At 43.1% G+C, this 15,536-nt stretch overlaps 1 protein-coding gene across 1 annotated transcript; it reads left to right on the top strand.

The window, feature by feature from the left end:
* Nucleotides 1–7,093: 7,093 nt before the first annotated feature.
* Nucleotides 7,094–8,026, top strand: LOC146960814 (olfactory receptor 13G1-like). The gene has a single exon (XM_085772036.1). It carries the CDS (start codon nt 7,094–7,096, stop codon nt 8,024–8,026), a length of 933 nt encoding a protein of 310 aa, XP_085628162.1.
* The last annotated feature ends 7,510 nt before the right edge of the window (nt 8,027–15,536 follow it).

Raw genomic sequence — 15,536 nt, forward strand, 5'->3', positions numbered from 1 at the left:
GCGATAATTAAAGGATCATTTCCGTTTTTTTACAACCTGGACCTTATTTCTAGCATAAAATACTATCATTTTACTTACCGAGACAACTTTGGTGTCATTTGGAGTTGTTTTGACGAAATTAGCCCCAGTGGAGCGGTGCGTATATCCATATAATGCGAGATCATGGGGCACGCAATGCAGCCTCTAAATAACACATTATCCGCCGCAAAACTCGTTCATTTCGCCAATATTTTGTTATGATACATTACTGCTATTCCTCTCCGAGCCCATGGTGGCATATTATCAACATACGGCGCCTGTAGGTTGACTACTAACCTCTTATATGGATGATGTCATCTCCGACCGCTGCCCCGGCGCGGCTAACTTGCTACCGCTAGTTCTACGGTTCATTTCTGCGTGTTTCCGACTTGTCAGAACAAAATGAGCAGCTGGATTAAGTTCAGCTTCCACATGCCTCCTCTCCTCAACCTGGTCTCACTAAAGCTCCGGCTAGTTGAGCTAAGAATGGACCTGAATGCCAAAGCAGAATGATTATTATCAGAATGAGCCGGGCAGCGGTCGGAGATGACATCATCCAGGTCAGAGGTTAGTAGGTCAACCTAGAGACCCCGGATGTTGATAACATGCCACCACGGGCTCGGAGGGGAATAGCATTAGTGTATCATAACAAAATATTGGCGAAATGAACGAGTTTTGCGGCAGAAAATGTGTTATTTAGAGGCTGCATTGCGTGCCCCGTGCTCTCGCATTATACGGATATACGCGCCGCTCCACTGGGGCTAATTTCGTCAAAACAACTCCAAATGACACCAAAGCACCACGCCCCCTTCTCATGTGTATGCCAGTGAGTCCCTAGCAACCACTCTACCGTACACCCCACCAGACTGACTCATAACAGTCTGCCTCAACGACTTCTTGTCAAGTTGGGGTAGTTCTAGAATGCTGGCGGCTCTAGTGTTAACTCATTGAGTGCCAACCACGTAATTTCTCGTTTTTCGTTCCCATGCGTTGAGTGCCAAAAACGAAATTTTTCGTTTTTTGCTTTTTTTTTTAAATTATGAAAATAGACACTTTAATACACATTATATGTAAATTTGGGGACTCTACGACGAGGAGAACTGAAATAGATGACGATCAAAGTCACATGACAGCTCATGATCTGGAAGTTTTTATCATAACTCAGCTTCTGCAAACGGAGTTCTGCATGCAGATGCAGCGCAGCTGCTCCGCTGCTGCTCCGCTCTCACCCGCGAGGCTGCAGCAGCTGGGAGCTGAACCAGGAAGCTCTCAGCCGACTGTCCCGCCCGGTCTTCATCTGGAGCAACACCGTGTCCTCCCCAAAGTCCTCCCGCGGTAAAATCTGATGGTCTCTGGGTCAAAGCAGACCGGCACCACCGACCCGTACCACAGAAGGACCACGACCACCGGCGGGACCGGTGTTCGCGAGCCGCTGTGGCCGGCAGAGCCTCACGTTCCGCGGCGAGAGGCTGTGACACGGCACGGTGCGTCTGTGTTATTGTTGTTTAGTGGCGCCCCCCCCCGCCCCCGATGGTGGTTTTGTGAATAGAACAACAATTGTTGTATATATTTATCTTATACGAGCCCTTTGATCCAGAAATGCGAGTGTGAGAAGAGCGACAGGCACAAACAGAGCACCTTTCATAAAAGACGCTCTATCTCCTTTTCTAGAAAAAAAGGAGGGATTTTGGTGAAACCCAGCCATGTTTAGCTTGACTTTTCTCAGGAACGGAGGCACGTAGAAACAAACGGTTTGTGGCCATTTGAAGGATAAAGTTAAACCTTTCAAATGAGCTACAGTATGTGTTGGTGGCAATAATATAGAATACACTATGGCTCTAAAATAAAAAGTCAAATATGGTCTAATTTGCCGGTACACTTGACTAAAACTTTGGAAAGGAGCGCGGCACTCAATGAGTTAAGTCAACTTGAAGTCTAAGGAAAAATGTTTGGTGTTTTTACTGTTCTCAAATGTAAAAATGGCTCACATTGTACCCTCGACATAATGTAAGGCCTAAATAAGGTAATTTAAGGCTTAAATAAGGTGACATGATTGAGGTGTATAAACTTGTCCATAGAATATACAATTCCACAGTGGAGCTGGTTGTTATGCTGCGTTCCATAGTACTCGGAAAGATCCCACCTCCGAGTCGGAAAAGTGCAATAGAACGGCCCTTGAACTCGGGATTCCGACTCTGGAATTTGGGTAGGATCCAAGCAGCCCGAGTAGGTCGGATATACGTGCAAAAACATTAAAGCAAAATGGCGCCGCACACCGTGAGAGGTAAATAAACACTTTCTCCCCAATTTTGGTTGTGTGTCGTTTAATTTAGCATTTGTGTTACTAAACGTGTAGGATTACTTTGTAGTGGTATTTGCACTCCAACTCTGTTAATTAAAGAATTTGTGTGAGCGTAGTAGGGACAAAAAAGTGCAACCATCAAAATAGAAATTTTTACACTTGGTGAGTGAAATTTTGAAAGAAATGTTTCACTGTAGATGTGATACATTCATTCATGCGTTTAGAGCTGCAGCTAAGGATCATTCATCATCATTGGACAAACTGATTAATCCAGGTGTGTCTGAGTAGTCACAATGGCCAGACACACCTAGATTAATCAGTTTGTTCAATAATGTAAGACAGGAAACAAAGGAGCAGCATTAAGTTCAGGAAGTAGTGGAGCTGTGCAAAGAGCCCATTTATCTGATAGCTCTCAAAAAGAGTTTTGGTTGCCTATATACCAAAGAAACACGGCAAGCTTCTGGTGAAGGGGAACCTCTGGTTGGCCTCCAACATGAACCTTCTGGATGTGTTGGTTGAGCTTCTGCAGCAGAAAATCCAATTGCGCCCAGGTCACCCGAAGATGCCGGCGAAAAGTGTGCTCATCCATATGCATGAGTATTTCCCATTCTATACCTGTCTTTAAGATCGACTTACTGATGGATGGTTTTGACAGCAGCAAAGCATACCTGTGAGCCAACTGTCTTTACACTGCAGGCCTTGATGCCCAATTCTGATTTGTTGCCTATATCTGATTTTTTTTGACTGTCTTTTTACATGTTCTATCAGAAGCGACCCATATCGGGTCCAGGTTGCCATTCCGAAGGGCTGCCATTCCGAACGTTTACTTTCATGTTTCAGAATGCCGGCCCTTGACTATTTTTTGAAAAGGAGTGCCATTCCGAACCTGAAAAAATGTCCGCCATCGACAGGATTAAGGCACCTGGCACCTAATGCAGCAAAAGCTATGGTAGTACAGCGGTCAGAGTATCTCTCCAGTGCGGGAGATAAGCGTTCGACTCCCAGAGGAGCTGCATTTTAGCTTTTTTTTTTTTTTGGCCTCTACCTGATCTTTTCACTAAACTTAACCAACTCCTTTCCACATTGCCTAAACCCAACCAAAGTACAGAGCAAGGACATTTCTTTTTCAGCAGGAGCGCCGCGGCTGCATCAGTGAAATTTCGAAGGGGGGGGGGGGCTGGTCTATGTGCCACGGGCGATCGTGTCAGGCAGGAAGTCAAACACAGAAACACGAGAGAATCCGGTCAATTTTCAAAATAAAACACATTCGGAATGACGGCCCTTAGGGGATTTTCGGAATGACGCACTGTCAGAATGGCGGTCCTTCGGAATGGACATCTAAATCACGGGCTACAGAGGTTCAGCGCAATATGTGGGCACATGAATTAATATTATCATTGATGGCGTATGACACGCATTGCCAGGAAAGATCCAATCTGTTAGACTGCAGACGCATTGGCAGATATCCGATTTGTATCTGATTTATTTCCACATAACGGGGGCCTGAATCTGATCTGACAATATCCAATTCCATGTGGATTTGTCCTGTTTACATGTTCATGTTACAGATCCGATCTGAGCCACTTGAGAGGAAAAAACATTGTTTTTTTTATTAATCTGTTTTTATTGTTGTGTGTGACAGGTTTACACATATATATACACACACAACCGAGGGGGAGGTGACACCTGCGCGGGTTGCAAAAGTCATACTTACAGCATACAAGTAAGTACTTTCTCTCTCTCCCTTAAAGCTATGGTCTACGATTTGGAGCATTGGTAATTATTATTAACATCGTTTATACAGCGATTATGGTCCTGTGGTCCGATATACACAATATAAATAACAAAAAGAATCAAAAAAATCCATTCAGTCTATCAGCCGTGGGCCTGCATAGAAATTGACCAATGGGCGCCGCGCGCCCCGCCCGGCTCCCACTGGCTCGTACCCTCCGTCCAATCCCCTCGTCTCGCCCATAGACTGTAAAAGGTCTCGCCTGCTCCTCCTCGACCCGCCTCGTTCCCACCCCCTCCGCTTAGATACTACAAGTAGTTGTAACTGCTCTGAGCTGCTCAGCCACAGACACATGAACCCACCAATTTAGCCCCTTTTGCCCCCCACCTCCGGTCGGTCTGCCCCACTAGGATTCAGAGAAGCACAGTACAGAAGCACAGAATGTTTTGCTGCCGTTATTACTAGTACCGGTGCCGCGCCGAGTCTCCCTGATCCTCTCCCCGACACACAGCTGCTTCCAGCTGCAGCTGACCCGGGTGCTCTGCACCCTGCACACCGCGGCCCTGCTGACCTACTGGTCTTCCTCCTCTCCCCGACACACAGCTGCTTCCAGCCGCAGCCTGACCGGTCTCTCTGCACCGCGGCGCCGCGGAGCTCCAGGCCCCGGTCTTCCTGCTCCTCTCCCCCAGAGACAGCACCCTGTGGCCGGTCACCCAGCGCGAGGAGTCTCCCTGTAGCATGAGGCTGTGCTCGGCGCTAGCCCACTAATAGCGGCGGCGCCAGCCCCGATGCCGCCGCTGTGCACCAGCTGCCGGTGATGAGGCGGTGTGCCAGTACCGTCGACGCCGTCCCCGGCAACGGGACCGCGGCGGGCGACCGCTGGTACGAGCAGCGCCGCCATTAGCAGCCGTTAGCACAGCCTCATGCTACAGGGAGACTCAGGCTGCAGCAGCGGTGCTGAGTTTATGTTGAACAGGTAATTTTTGGTTTTATTGTGGAAGTTATGACTGTGAATATGACATTTTACTCCGCATTCAAAGCCGCGTTTGGTTTCAGCAGGCAGCAGGCTTGTTGCTTGCTCCGCTCTGCTCTGTGAGGGGGGGGGGGGGGCGTGTCGCGAGGAGGTCCCGAGGGACGGGCCATACGAGCTCAGAGGGGAGGGGCGGGGGTGTGTGAGAGGTGCTTTTTTCAAATTTTTCTCATCCTCTTTCAAAACGTAGACCATAGCTTTAAAGCAATACTTACCAATCTGGAATTTCACTCAGCACAGCACAAACATTTGAAAATTAACAGCTCCACCTCCCTCACAAGTCCCACCCACCTCTCCCTCCTGCCGCATCTCCACGAGCCCCCTCCCTCCCTGCTGCATGTGTTGGCATGTCAACGGTAAACAGAACAGGAACGCGAGTGAAACAGGAACAACACAAACACAACACCGGAGTTGTAAACCGTATAAACGGACTCAGTGATGATGACTGATGAGTTTTATAATAAACTGTTGTTAGCCTACTGCTACTGGAGACGCAGGGTAAGTGATTGTTACAGATTACAGTTCTCAACGAGCCGGGCTGGGGCCGGACCAGCGCCACCTGATGCGCTGGTTCAGGGCAAAAATAAATCCAGACCGAGCCGAGTCGAGCCGCGCCGGTCCGGAGTTCAATCGGGTCCAGACCGCTGAGAACTCACAGAGCTAACAGTAGCCTAGCCGTTAGCACTGGATGCTTTATAGACACATGTGACTTCCTGTGTTTACGTATCACTCGGGGCTGCTCACTATAACGTTACAATATCAGACATGAAACGCCACGACCAGCTGCGGCTGCAGTTATTGGTCTTTTAAAAAACTATTTATTTCCAAAAACCTTCTTTCTAGTGTGTTGTGACTCTAGTCTCCTCTGCTCATGTCCTACTGCTCTGTCAATAAGCGTTCTTCCTGGTCAGGAGGGGGGAGAGGAGGAGAGGGGTGCACAAAGTGATTACATATTAAGTAGGTTCGGTCGCTCGTCAAATCTTATTAATCGGACCGAATAATATTATTGGTCAGACTTTTCTCAGAATTATATGAGAATGAAAAAATGATGAGTTTTTAACCCTGTTGGGTTTCTCTTACATTTTAATGTATCATCAGATTATTAATAGCATTTTAACTTAGACAAAGAAATGTGCAAAAGTTCCAGAAAGGTAAGTATTGCTGTACTTCGCCAGAATAATTTTTAAATAGGCTATTCAAAAGACATCCTAACAAACATCAGCTTGCTGTGGCCGGCCATGTTTTCCGAGGTTGTGCAATGAAACACATTTACCTCGGAAGTCGGAATTTCCAAAAAGGTGTCATTGTGACAAAAGAAAACATTTTTTTGCACTTAGGGCTGTAAAAGTATGGAATGAGCTTCCTGAGGATGTATTGCAGGCTCCGTCAGTGAACTCAAACTAAAAATAGACTTGTTAATTTCTGGTCAATTAAGGATTTTTTATAAAATTATAAAGCAAAGTTATGAAATTGTAGACCTTGTTTGTTTTTTTTGTTTGTTGTTTTTTTTTGTTGATGTTGTTGTTCTTTGAGGTAATGTGGGAGATTATTTGTCGGAGTATTCTGATATACAGTATGTACTTAAGTGATATTATGTATGGGTTATTGAAGTTTCTAATGGTATATTTGTGTTTATTTTCTGTATATTGTAATTATTTTGAGTCTGATGTAGAGGATCTATGTCCTCTATCAGATGTATTTTCATTACTTAGACATCTTTCACTGTGCTCCTAAAGTAAACTAACATGTTAGTGTAGAGCCCTGAATTGTGTTCCAGACCCTAGGGAAACAGTGTGTCCATATTCATCCGGGACCTCATTCAAATCTAAAATAACATCAAATACAACTGGGCAAAGGTCCCATCCAATAAGAAGTTACTTTTGTGGAGAGCTTTAAAAGTGTGCAGCTGATTGAGTGAATCTCTTACAGATAGATAATCTTTATAAGTTTATGGGTGACTTTGACAGACTGATTTTTATCTCTGTCAACAGTTGAACTAATTTTGTTAAATATGCCTTTATATAATGATTCAATCATAGTAACAGAATTTGTAATAGGTGGTTTTGACAAAACCGAAACGCCAATGGTGGTTGGTCTGGTTATATTGATAATCTATTGTCTAGCTCTTCTAGCAAACATGGTAAATATCATCTTCATCATTTGTGACAAGAGATTACACAAACCAATGTATGTTCTGATTTGCAACCTTGCTATTGTTGATATACTGTACACCTCCAGTGCCAGTCCAACAATGATTGGGATTCTTGTTGCTGGTGTTAATACTATATCCTATGTGCCTTGCTTTATTCAAATGTTTGCTTTCCACTTAGGAGGGGTGATGGAGATGTTTGCATTAGCAGTTATGGCATTTGATCGATTGGTTGCTATTAGTTATCCTTTTCAGTACCACAGTTATTTAACAAATGTGCGTACTCTTGTTCTTGCATGTTTACTGTGGATTCTTGCCTGTTGCTTTGTGGCTATTTTGCCTGCAAGTCTGGTCCCTCTCCCCCACTGCTCCTCAACGCTGAAGTACACTTTCTGTGACTACGCTGCTATAATGAGAACGACTTGTGTCAATCCTCGTTACTATTTTGGTATGGTTTCAATCATAACATTTTTTCTTTTATTTTTCACTTTCTCCTTTATTTGCCTGTCATACTTGGGGATTATAGTTTTTGTGAAATTATCTTCCAACAGTGATAAAAAGAAAATAGGCAGCACTTGTTTGAGTCATTTGATTGTGGTGGCATGTTATTACTGCCCATTATTTATCCGCGTTGTCCTGACCAGGTTGGGTGTTGTATTAACTCTTGACCAACGCCATGGCTTGATGATTGGGGCCATTCTCGGCCCATCTCTTGTTAATCCTTTTGTGTACTGCTTCAGGACAAAAGAAATTAAATATAAGATATTAAGGATATTCAAAATAGTTGCATCTTAAATTCTTCTTGTGTGGATTTGTTTTCTGTTCATTTGACTGAATTTACTTTCTGTGTGTAAATATGATTTGCAGACTGCTGAGTCCTTCTGAGGAGGGGCCTCTGCTGTGTTGTGCCATGCACTTGTTGTGAAGCAGTTGTGTGTTTTGAAGGTCTGAACTGCAAAAGAGTTTGTCTGGGTGTTTGGTCCTCAGGGTTGAAAACCTTTTGTGTTAGAGAGTTACTGACCTTGATATGCACAGGGAAATGTATTGTATTGTAAATCATCTTCCAGCAATGTGAGGAACTACAACATTGTTGTGTCCTTTGTTGTTTTTTTCTCTTTGTGTCAGGGTAGAACATATCGTCACTTTTACCTATTTCGGCCATACGCTGTCATTCTGACCGCACGGATTTTCCCACGATTAAGGCCCTTTCACACCGGAGACGTATTTTTTCGTGCGGTCGCACCTCACGTACACACAGAAACGGGCGCATGGACAGGTCGCGCTTGGCCGCTAATGTAAACAATGTAAACAATCTGTGTCTCTCACCAAAGACAGTTTAGAAATAGCAACAGAGTGTTTGCTCTCACCATCTCTTGACTTTTATATACTGTCAGGACAGTGATCAGATATTGATCAGGCAGTGATCAGATATTAAAGACCCCCTAAAGAGGCATTTTCATTCTATGACTATTCTTTGATTAAAATTGCTTACCTACACAAAGTTGTTTAAAATAACTCTCCAAGACACTAAAAACACGTCCATTATTTCTCCCTCATTGAAAAATTCATCTTCCATAAATATGCATGACTGCCTGGTCAGGGTTGCTTGGTAACGGCGGTGCGCGTCAGGGGCAAGGGAGACAGAAAGGTGATGTCAAAACACGAAGCTCACGTCAGGTTTCACGTGCAAGCTTGTGTTTCCTCCGGCGAGTAAATGTAAATTTGAATGTAAACTGAAATGTGAATAAACTTTATTACAAAGAAAAAAAAAAAAAAGACCACACCGGGACTCAAACACGAGTATCCTGTTTACAAGGCGGCGACGCTGCCGCTCAGCCACCGCAACCAACTACTTACACACACTGCATCTAGCTGGATATATAGAGTTCTTTAGGTGCTCGCATCCAGGGGCCATGCCCAGAGTCTCTGAGTTGCTCGGTAACAGGCTGGTATCACCGTCCTTAACCGCTCCTCACCCGCTCCTTTACCCTCTTATTTTATTCTTTTTTTAAAATTTTATTTTATTTTATTTTATAACTGCTGTACATCGGAGTTGTCTTACACAGGTTCTTTGATGTGGATGATAATCTGATGGTACAGATTTAATGTAAGATTTTGTTGACTTGTTTTTATGTTGTGATTGCAGATTTATGTTTAAATGTATTGGTTTTAACTGTGGACCCCAGGAAGACTAGCGGCGTTCTAGAGCGCAGCTAATGGGGATCCTAACAAATAAAACAAAACGCAGAGCAACGTCGCCGTCATCGCTGTTTAACGTACGTTACTCCCGCTTTGTACCCTGTTCATATTTTATGTAATGAGATGGGGGAAAAATCAACGGGATTGGTTGCTACAGTTTTGTGACGCACGAAAACGGACTCCAATTTGAAAAATTGAATCCAGTTTTTTCAGAGTCTGGTATTGAAACTGCATTTTCAAGTCTAAAATGCTCAGTTATGGCGTGGATTAGCAATTTTGCAACTGAAATGCCTTGTTACAGAGCCCACACACTAAATTGACATGTTAATCATTTAAAAAAGTGCATTTTTGGTTTAGGGGGTCTTTAATCAGTGATAAGACAGTGAGCTGCTCTGTTGATATAGTAAAGTTGGTAACAAGACAACAGTGGCATAGCGAAGACAAGATGTGGAGGTGAAGAACCAGCCGTTGCATATTTGTGTTCCTGCCGGTGTGAATGTTTTGCAATTTCGTGTTGTTTATTTGTTACGTCCGCGGTGTGAAAGGGGCGTTATTGTTGCAATTGTGGTTGCTCGGCAACTACCATTGTTTATCAAGTTATTTATCAACATCGGAGTGACTTCAGACAATGGTTGCAAATAAACAGGAGAAGAGAAATAATGGCTGCATTGATGCATCAGGTGAGCTCCGCTGTCCTGTCCTGATCACCGGCTGAGCTGTGTTATGTCGCACTGATAGATTATGTCCTGTTCAAAGAGCATAGGAAGAGAAATCTGTGCATACTGCATTGTACACAAAATGGAAAAAGTCTGCAATTCTGTTTACATGAATCAGCTTACACAACTTATTTTTTTCATTCCTCAGAAACAACAATCATCACTTTAATCACAATTTTGAATATTCACAAAATAATAGTTCTAAGCCTAAATGTTAATTGTCACTTTATTTGTCGGCAGATCTTTAAAGCTCTGTATGTTTCACATCGTAGGACTGTGGAACAAATTATGTTTTTTTTTGTCAGAAGGTTTTCCTAACAGAAAATATGCTTACTAATTTATCATGACTCAATGAGAGAAATATTGATTAATTTGGAGCTTGTGACCAAATGTTACTGGAAGAAGTCCTCTTCAGTCAGAACTTTATTGTTCCATTTTACAAAGTGCTGCTCATTTAAATTTTCTAAACAAGACAATGTAGAGGCAAACCACATTTTCACAACAAGCTTACTTGTCTGTTAGAGTTGCAAATGTTGAAAAGCAAAACAGGAGCTGTTTACTCAGTCACCAAACCCTCTGAGGTTCATTAACCAGAGCTAAGTGCTGAGGATACATTACTCGGGGGGGTTGAGTGTGACACATCTTTCCCATCAACAGTTCATAAACAAAGAGTTCATTTACCTAATGAGCAAAGTTAAACAAAGAAACAGTAACCAAGTGCTGGGAACCAAGACACAGCAGATATTTGCATCTGAGTAACAGTTCAGTGGGGCCACCAACAAATCAGATAATAGTAAACATTACTTAGAAACTGAAAAATATTATATTTCTGAGGAAGTGTCTTACATCAGATCATTCTACACAAGACACTTCCAAGTACATTACGTTGGTTTGTAAGTAGTTAAATTAGTATTTGGTTAAACAGCATCTTTGAATGCAGTATTGATTTATCAAGTAAATTTACTTTCATAGGTCTCAATTCCTTACTTTGAATGTATTTACCATCATTCAAGTTCAAACTTTCGAAATATGTGAGAGGGTAAGTGTGTTTTAATTGTTGACCTTCTAGTAATGCAGACACAATGTATGTAGATAGATGCATGGCTTATTGCATGCAATCCAAAAAAATATTAACATAAAGAGGGACAAAGGTTGCTGGATGTTGAGACATGCAGGGGTCAAAACCAGAGAACATGTTCCAAATGGGGAAATTAACCCCAGAAATTCAAGGGCAGGAGTCCAATTTAAAGGCAACAAGACCAAAATCCAGGAAAATCAGGCTAAGATAGGTAGAGATGGGATGGGAGTCATAGCTACAGTAGGTAAACAGCCAGAGAGCTCAGCAGGAGCATAGCAGAAGACATTAAGCAGATACCCTAAAGGTCAAAGAAATGATGAGCAGGAGTGTTGAGTAGCTCATGCAGAGAGGCAGGAGTGTTGAGTAGCTCATGCAGAGAGGCAGAGCTGCTCAGGAGGGTGACCTGGAGGCCAACTGCAGTTCAGGTACAAACAGAAATGCAATGGCCGGATATCTCTATGGCTGAGCAGGAAGCCAAAAGTGAAGATGGGATGTCTCAAGAGGCTTCTTTGGAGTAGTTGGTTAATGACAGGTCGGCACGACATGCCAACAGGCAAAGCTGAGAACCAGGCGTCCTGGTCACCAAGCACACTGCGTGTGTTACTGAGCAGCTGAGGATAATGCTAAATGGCAGCAGGGTAGATGAGTGGGAGGAAGGCTGAAGTATAGGAATTTACATTAAGTACAAATGACAGGTGCTTACAAAGTTTCTTGACCCTTAAAACTTGTGACATCGCCAGTGGTGACATGCAATTTCGTTTTCTTTTTTTTTCCTGTTCTACAGATGTATTGAAAAGCATGTCTATGTTGTTTTCTACATGGGAGTCAAAAGCTGGTCATGTCTGTTCCTCTGCAAAATCAACATAAAACATTCAAATAAATGCCAATTTTGCCCAAAGTGTTTTAATTTACTCACCAAACTCTACATTTACCCAGCTGTCCTGATAGGTCAGTGACTCACAGACACACTCATCCATCCAAAAAAGTATGTCTTATTCTTAACTATTAAAAGTTAATTAGCTGTAAAATAATAATAATAAATAAATAAGGCATTTAGTGCACTATTAAATAACATAACTCACATAGGATATGTATACACTATACATTCTGTGGTTTTATGTGCAACATGAGTTATAACATTTGGGAAAACAAAACTGTAAACGGAGTAGGCAAACCTTAAGTGCAAACCTAAAATAACAATTTAGGCTTCAGTGAAACATTGATGTAACAATGCATGCCCAGCTGAACCAGTATTACTCATGGCTCATTGTCTTCAGGGAAGAGTAGTGGGGCAGATAAGCAAACTAATTGTGCATTTTATGACTAAAGCATGAAACTTTCAGCATATCATCTACATACCCCAAGGTTTGATTTCAGACGTGGAACCACTTTGGTGGCTGACCTTTGGTGAGCTTTAGGGGTCTTTGACCTCAGCATTGCATTTTTCCACTTTTCGTCCCCTTATTCTCCATTGCATTAATATACAGCTCTGGAAAAAATTAAGAGACCATTCCCAAAATGATCAGTTTCTCTGGTTTTACTATTTATAGGTATGTGTTTGAGTAAAATTAAATAAAAAAATTGTTTTATTATATCACAGGGTTTCCGCAGAGTTGTAAAAGCTATTAAAACATAGTAAATGAAATTAGCAAAAATTAAGGCCATTAAAAAGTAATAAATGTCATCTGACGAGGTATTACATTTTCGAAGCACTATTCAACTATGAGTTTTTTCCCATTTGTGTTAAGTGCATGCCTAAAAATCCTGTGAATTTATTTAGCCTATATTTATTAAATTATATGTGCAAGTAGGACCAGAGCGATATCAATGATGTGACTTCAGTCAGTGTGCGTTCGCGGTAAAATTATTTGCGCTTCAGTCTAAAACCATGCTGCCTGGGTGATTTTGGCTGCTGCCTTGGTTAAAACGTGTATGTGTGCATGGGGGACCGTTCCTGTATCGTCATTACTTTCAATATAGATGCGCATCATGCGCGATCACAATGTGTCAGTGTCAGACCAAGATTCTCCCTCGGTGTCTCTCCTACTGTTTCCCACGGAGCTCTGCCCCATTTGAAAGGTGAAGGAAACCCTATGTGAAAAGACGTCGGGTCAGTAAAATGTTAGTCTGGCCTGACGGAAGTGCGTTGCTGCGATTAGCCTCTGATTGGTCGGAACGAGCCACCCGGCGGAAGTCCCGCCTCCGTGCTGCAGCTTTCACAGTCCGCCCGGTAAAGGGAAACATCAACATACAACAACAGGAACCGAACCATGGATCTATTATACATCCGTGTCTTGAACTGAACAGAGGAAGAAATATCCGTCAGCGGTTGCCAACCGCCGTTTAACCAAACAAAAGGATAAATATCCGTCAACGGTTGCCGACCGTCGTTACACCGCGGACCGAAATCCAGTTTCCAACCGGCAATATTTTGCAAGCGCACCGTTGCTACGGCGTTGCTACGGCGCCGATCACAACGATTGTGACTGGTTGAAAGAATTCCAAACGGCCGGAGTGTTTTTTTCTCTGATCGCAGAATCATAGGCGGAGCAGCCAGACTCTCCTTCTTTTCTGGAGGAGGGTCTGGCGAGCGAGACTAGTAAAATGTTGAACAGGCTGACAATCACGTGAAAGTGAAGCAACCTCATTCATAGTTCGCTCTGATTATACTGTAAATATCTACAGTATTAACTTCCAGTGTAGACACATTGATGTAGAAACATTTCATGTCTTTATTTATTCAATTTATTTTAATTGTACTAATTATGACTAACGTTAAATGAAGACCTATAATTCAGTATCCCCAAAAATCTAAATATTACAAAGGACCAATTAAAAAAAAAAAAAAAAAATTGAATACCGAAATGTTGGCTTTACTTCTGGAAATTGACTTCTCCATGATATTGAGATGCACCTGTATATAATTTGTTAATGGTGAGTGTCACCGCCCTAAGCACACACCCCCAACCGGTAACAGGTCCATGGCACTGGTCCGACCTCCCATTAGTCCGACCTCCCATTAGTTCGACCTCCCATTGGTTCGAACTCCCATTGGTCCGACAATCGGAGTAATGAGAGTTCGAACTAATGGGAGGTCCTCATTAGTTCGAACTGGACTAGTTATTAGTCAAACTCTCCATTTTTACCGTTCACGCATTTATATAATTATTCATATAGGCTCCACCTGTCAATAAGACACACGTGGAAGAAGAGGTGCAGTTTATTGTGTTTCACCAACGAGGAGCTGTCATTACGCACGACTTTTACGCACTGCTGCGCGCTCATTAGTGTCAGTAATTAAACCTTGACACTCATATCAAATCAAACTTACATTACAGACAGGTGGATTGGGTTCTCTGTCTCTCTCTCCCACTCCGAACAGACAGACGGACGCAATCAGAAAGGAAACAGAGGCTGCGCATTGATCCTTTTTTCCTTTCTGGGATCAAACGGATCATGTGCATAATTAACTGCAAAACAAGCACTTCATATTAATAACATATAAGGCTCATTATGCTTCCAGCCTGTCTAGCCTCTACCTGGTCTTTTTACTAAACTTAACCAACTCCTTTCTTCATTGCCTGAACCTAACCAAAGCGAAATTTACTTTTTTTTTTCTCTCTCTCTCTCAGTCTGCTGTCAGCAGCAGCGGCGGCTGCAGCAGGCTCGCGCCCGTGAAGTGAGCTCAAGCCGGCCAGGTTCAGCCGTGCTCGAGCGGAGGGGGGGAAAGAAAAAAAAGTGTATTTCTTTTACCCTGTGCTCTGAGAGGGGGGGCTTTGATTATCAGTTTACACATCTTGATCAGCATTTATGATGGTTGTGCGCGATCTGACATGATCTGGCTCTCTGACTGAATATGGTGATATTCTGGGCCGCGCGTGTATGTGTGTGATGTGCGTAGAGAGAGAGAGAAAGCTGCATGCTCCTATCAATGGAAGAGCTTGTCACAAAGTAGCGATGACAGTTCGAACTAACGGGACCACCCATTGGTTCGACCTCCTATTGGTCCGACTTGTGGTTGATTTTGTCGGAGTAACGGGAGGTCGAACCAATGGGAGGTCGGACCAGTGGGTATTTTGTCGGAGTAACGGGAGGTCGAACCAATGGGAGGTCGGACCAATGGGCAGTTCCCACCGGTAACAGGTACTTGATTTGAATTGAAGCATTACTACACTAGTCACTCAGAAAGTTAAGTAAGAAAATGACAGTAATCTGTTACTTTATAATTAGTTACCCCCAACACTGAAGTTCGAAAAGTTGCCACTACAGTTGCAGCTCAAAGTCGTGTTGGTATTAAAAAATATTGTGACAG

Source organism: Trachurus japonicus, unplaced genomic scaffold (assembly GCF_045865225.1).
Source record: "Trachurus japonicus isolate A0001 unplaced genomic scaffold, Traja_1.0 AP029965.1".
Lineage (NCBI taxonomy): Eukaryota > Metazoa > Chordata > Actinopteri > Carangiformes > Carangidae > Trachurus > Trachurus japonicus.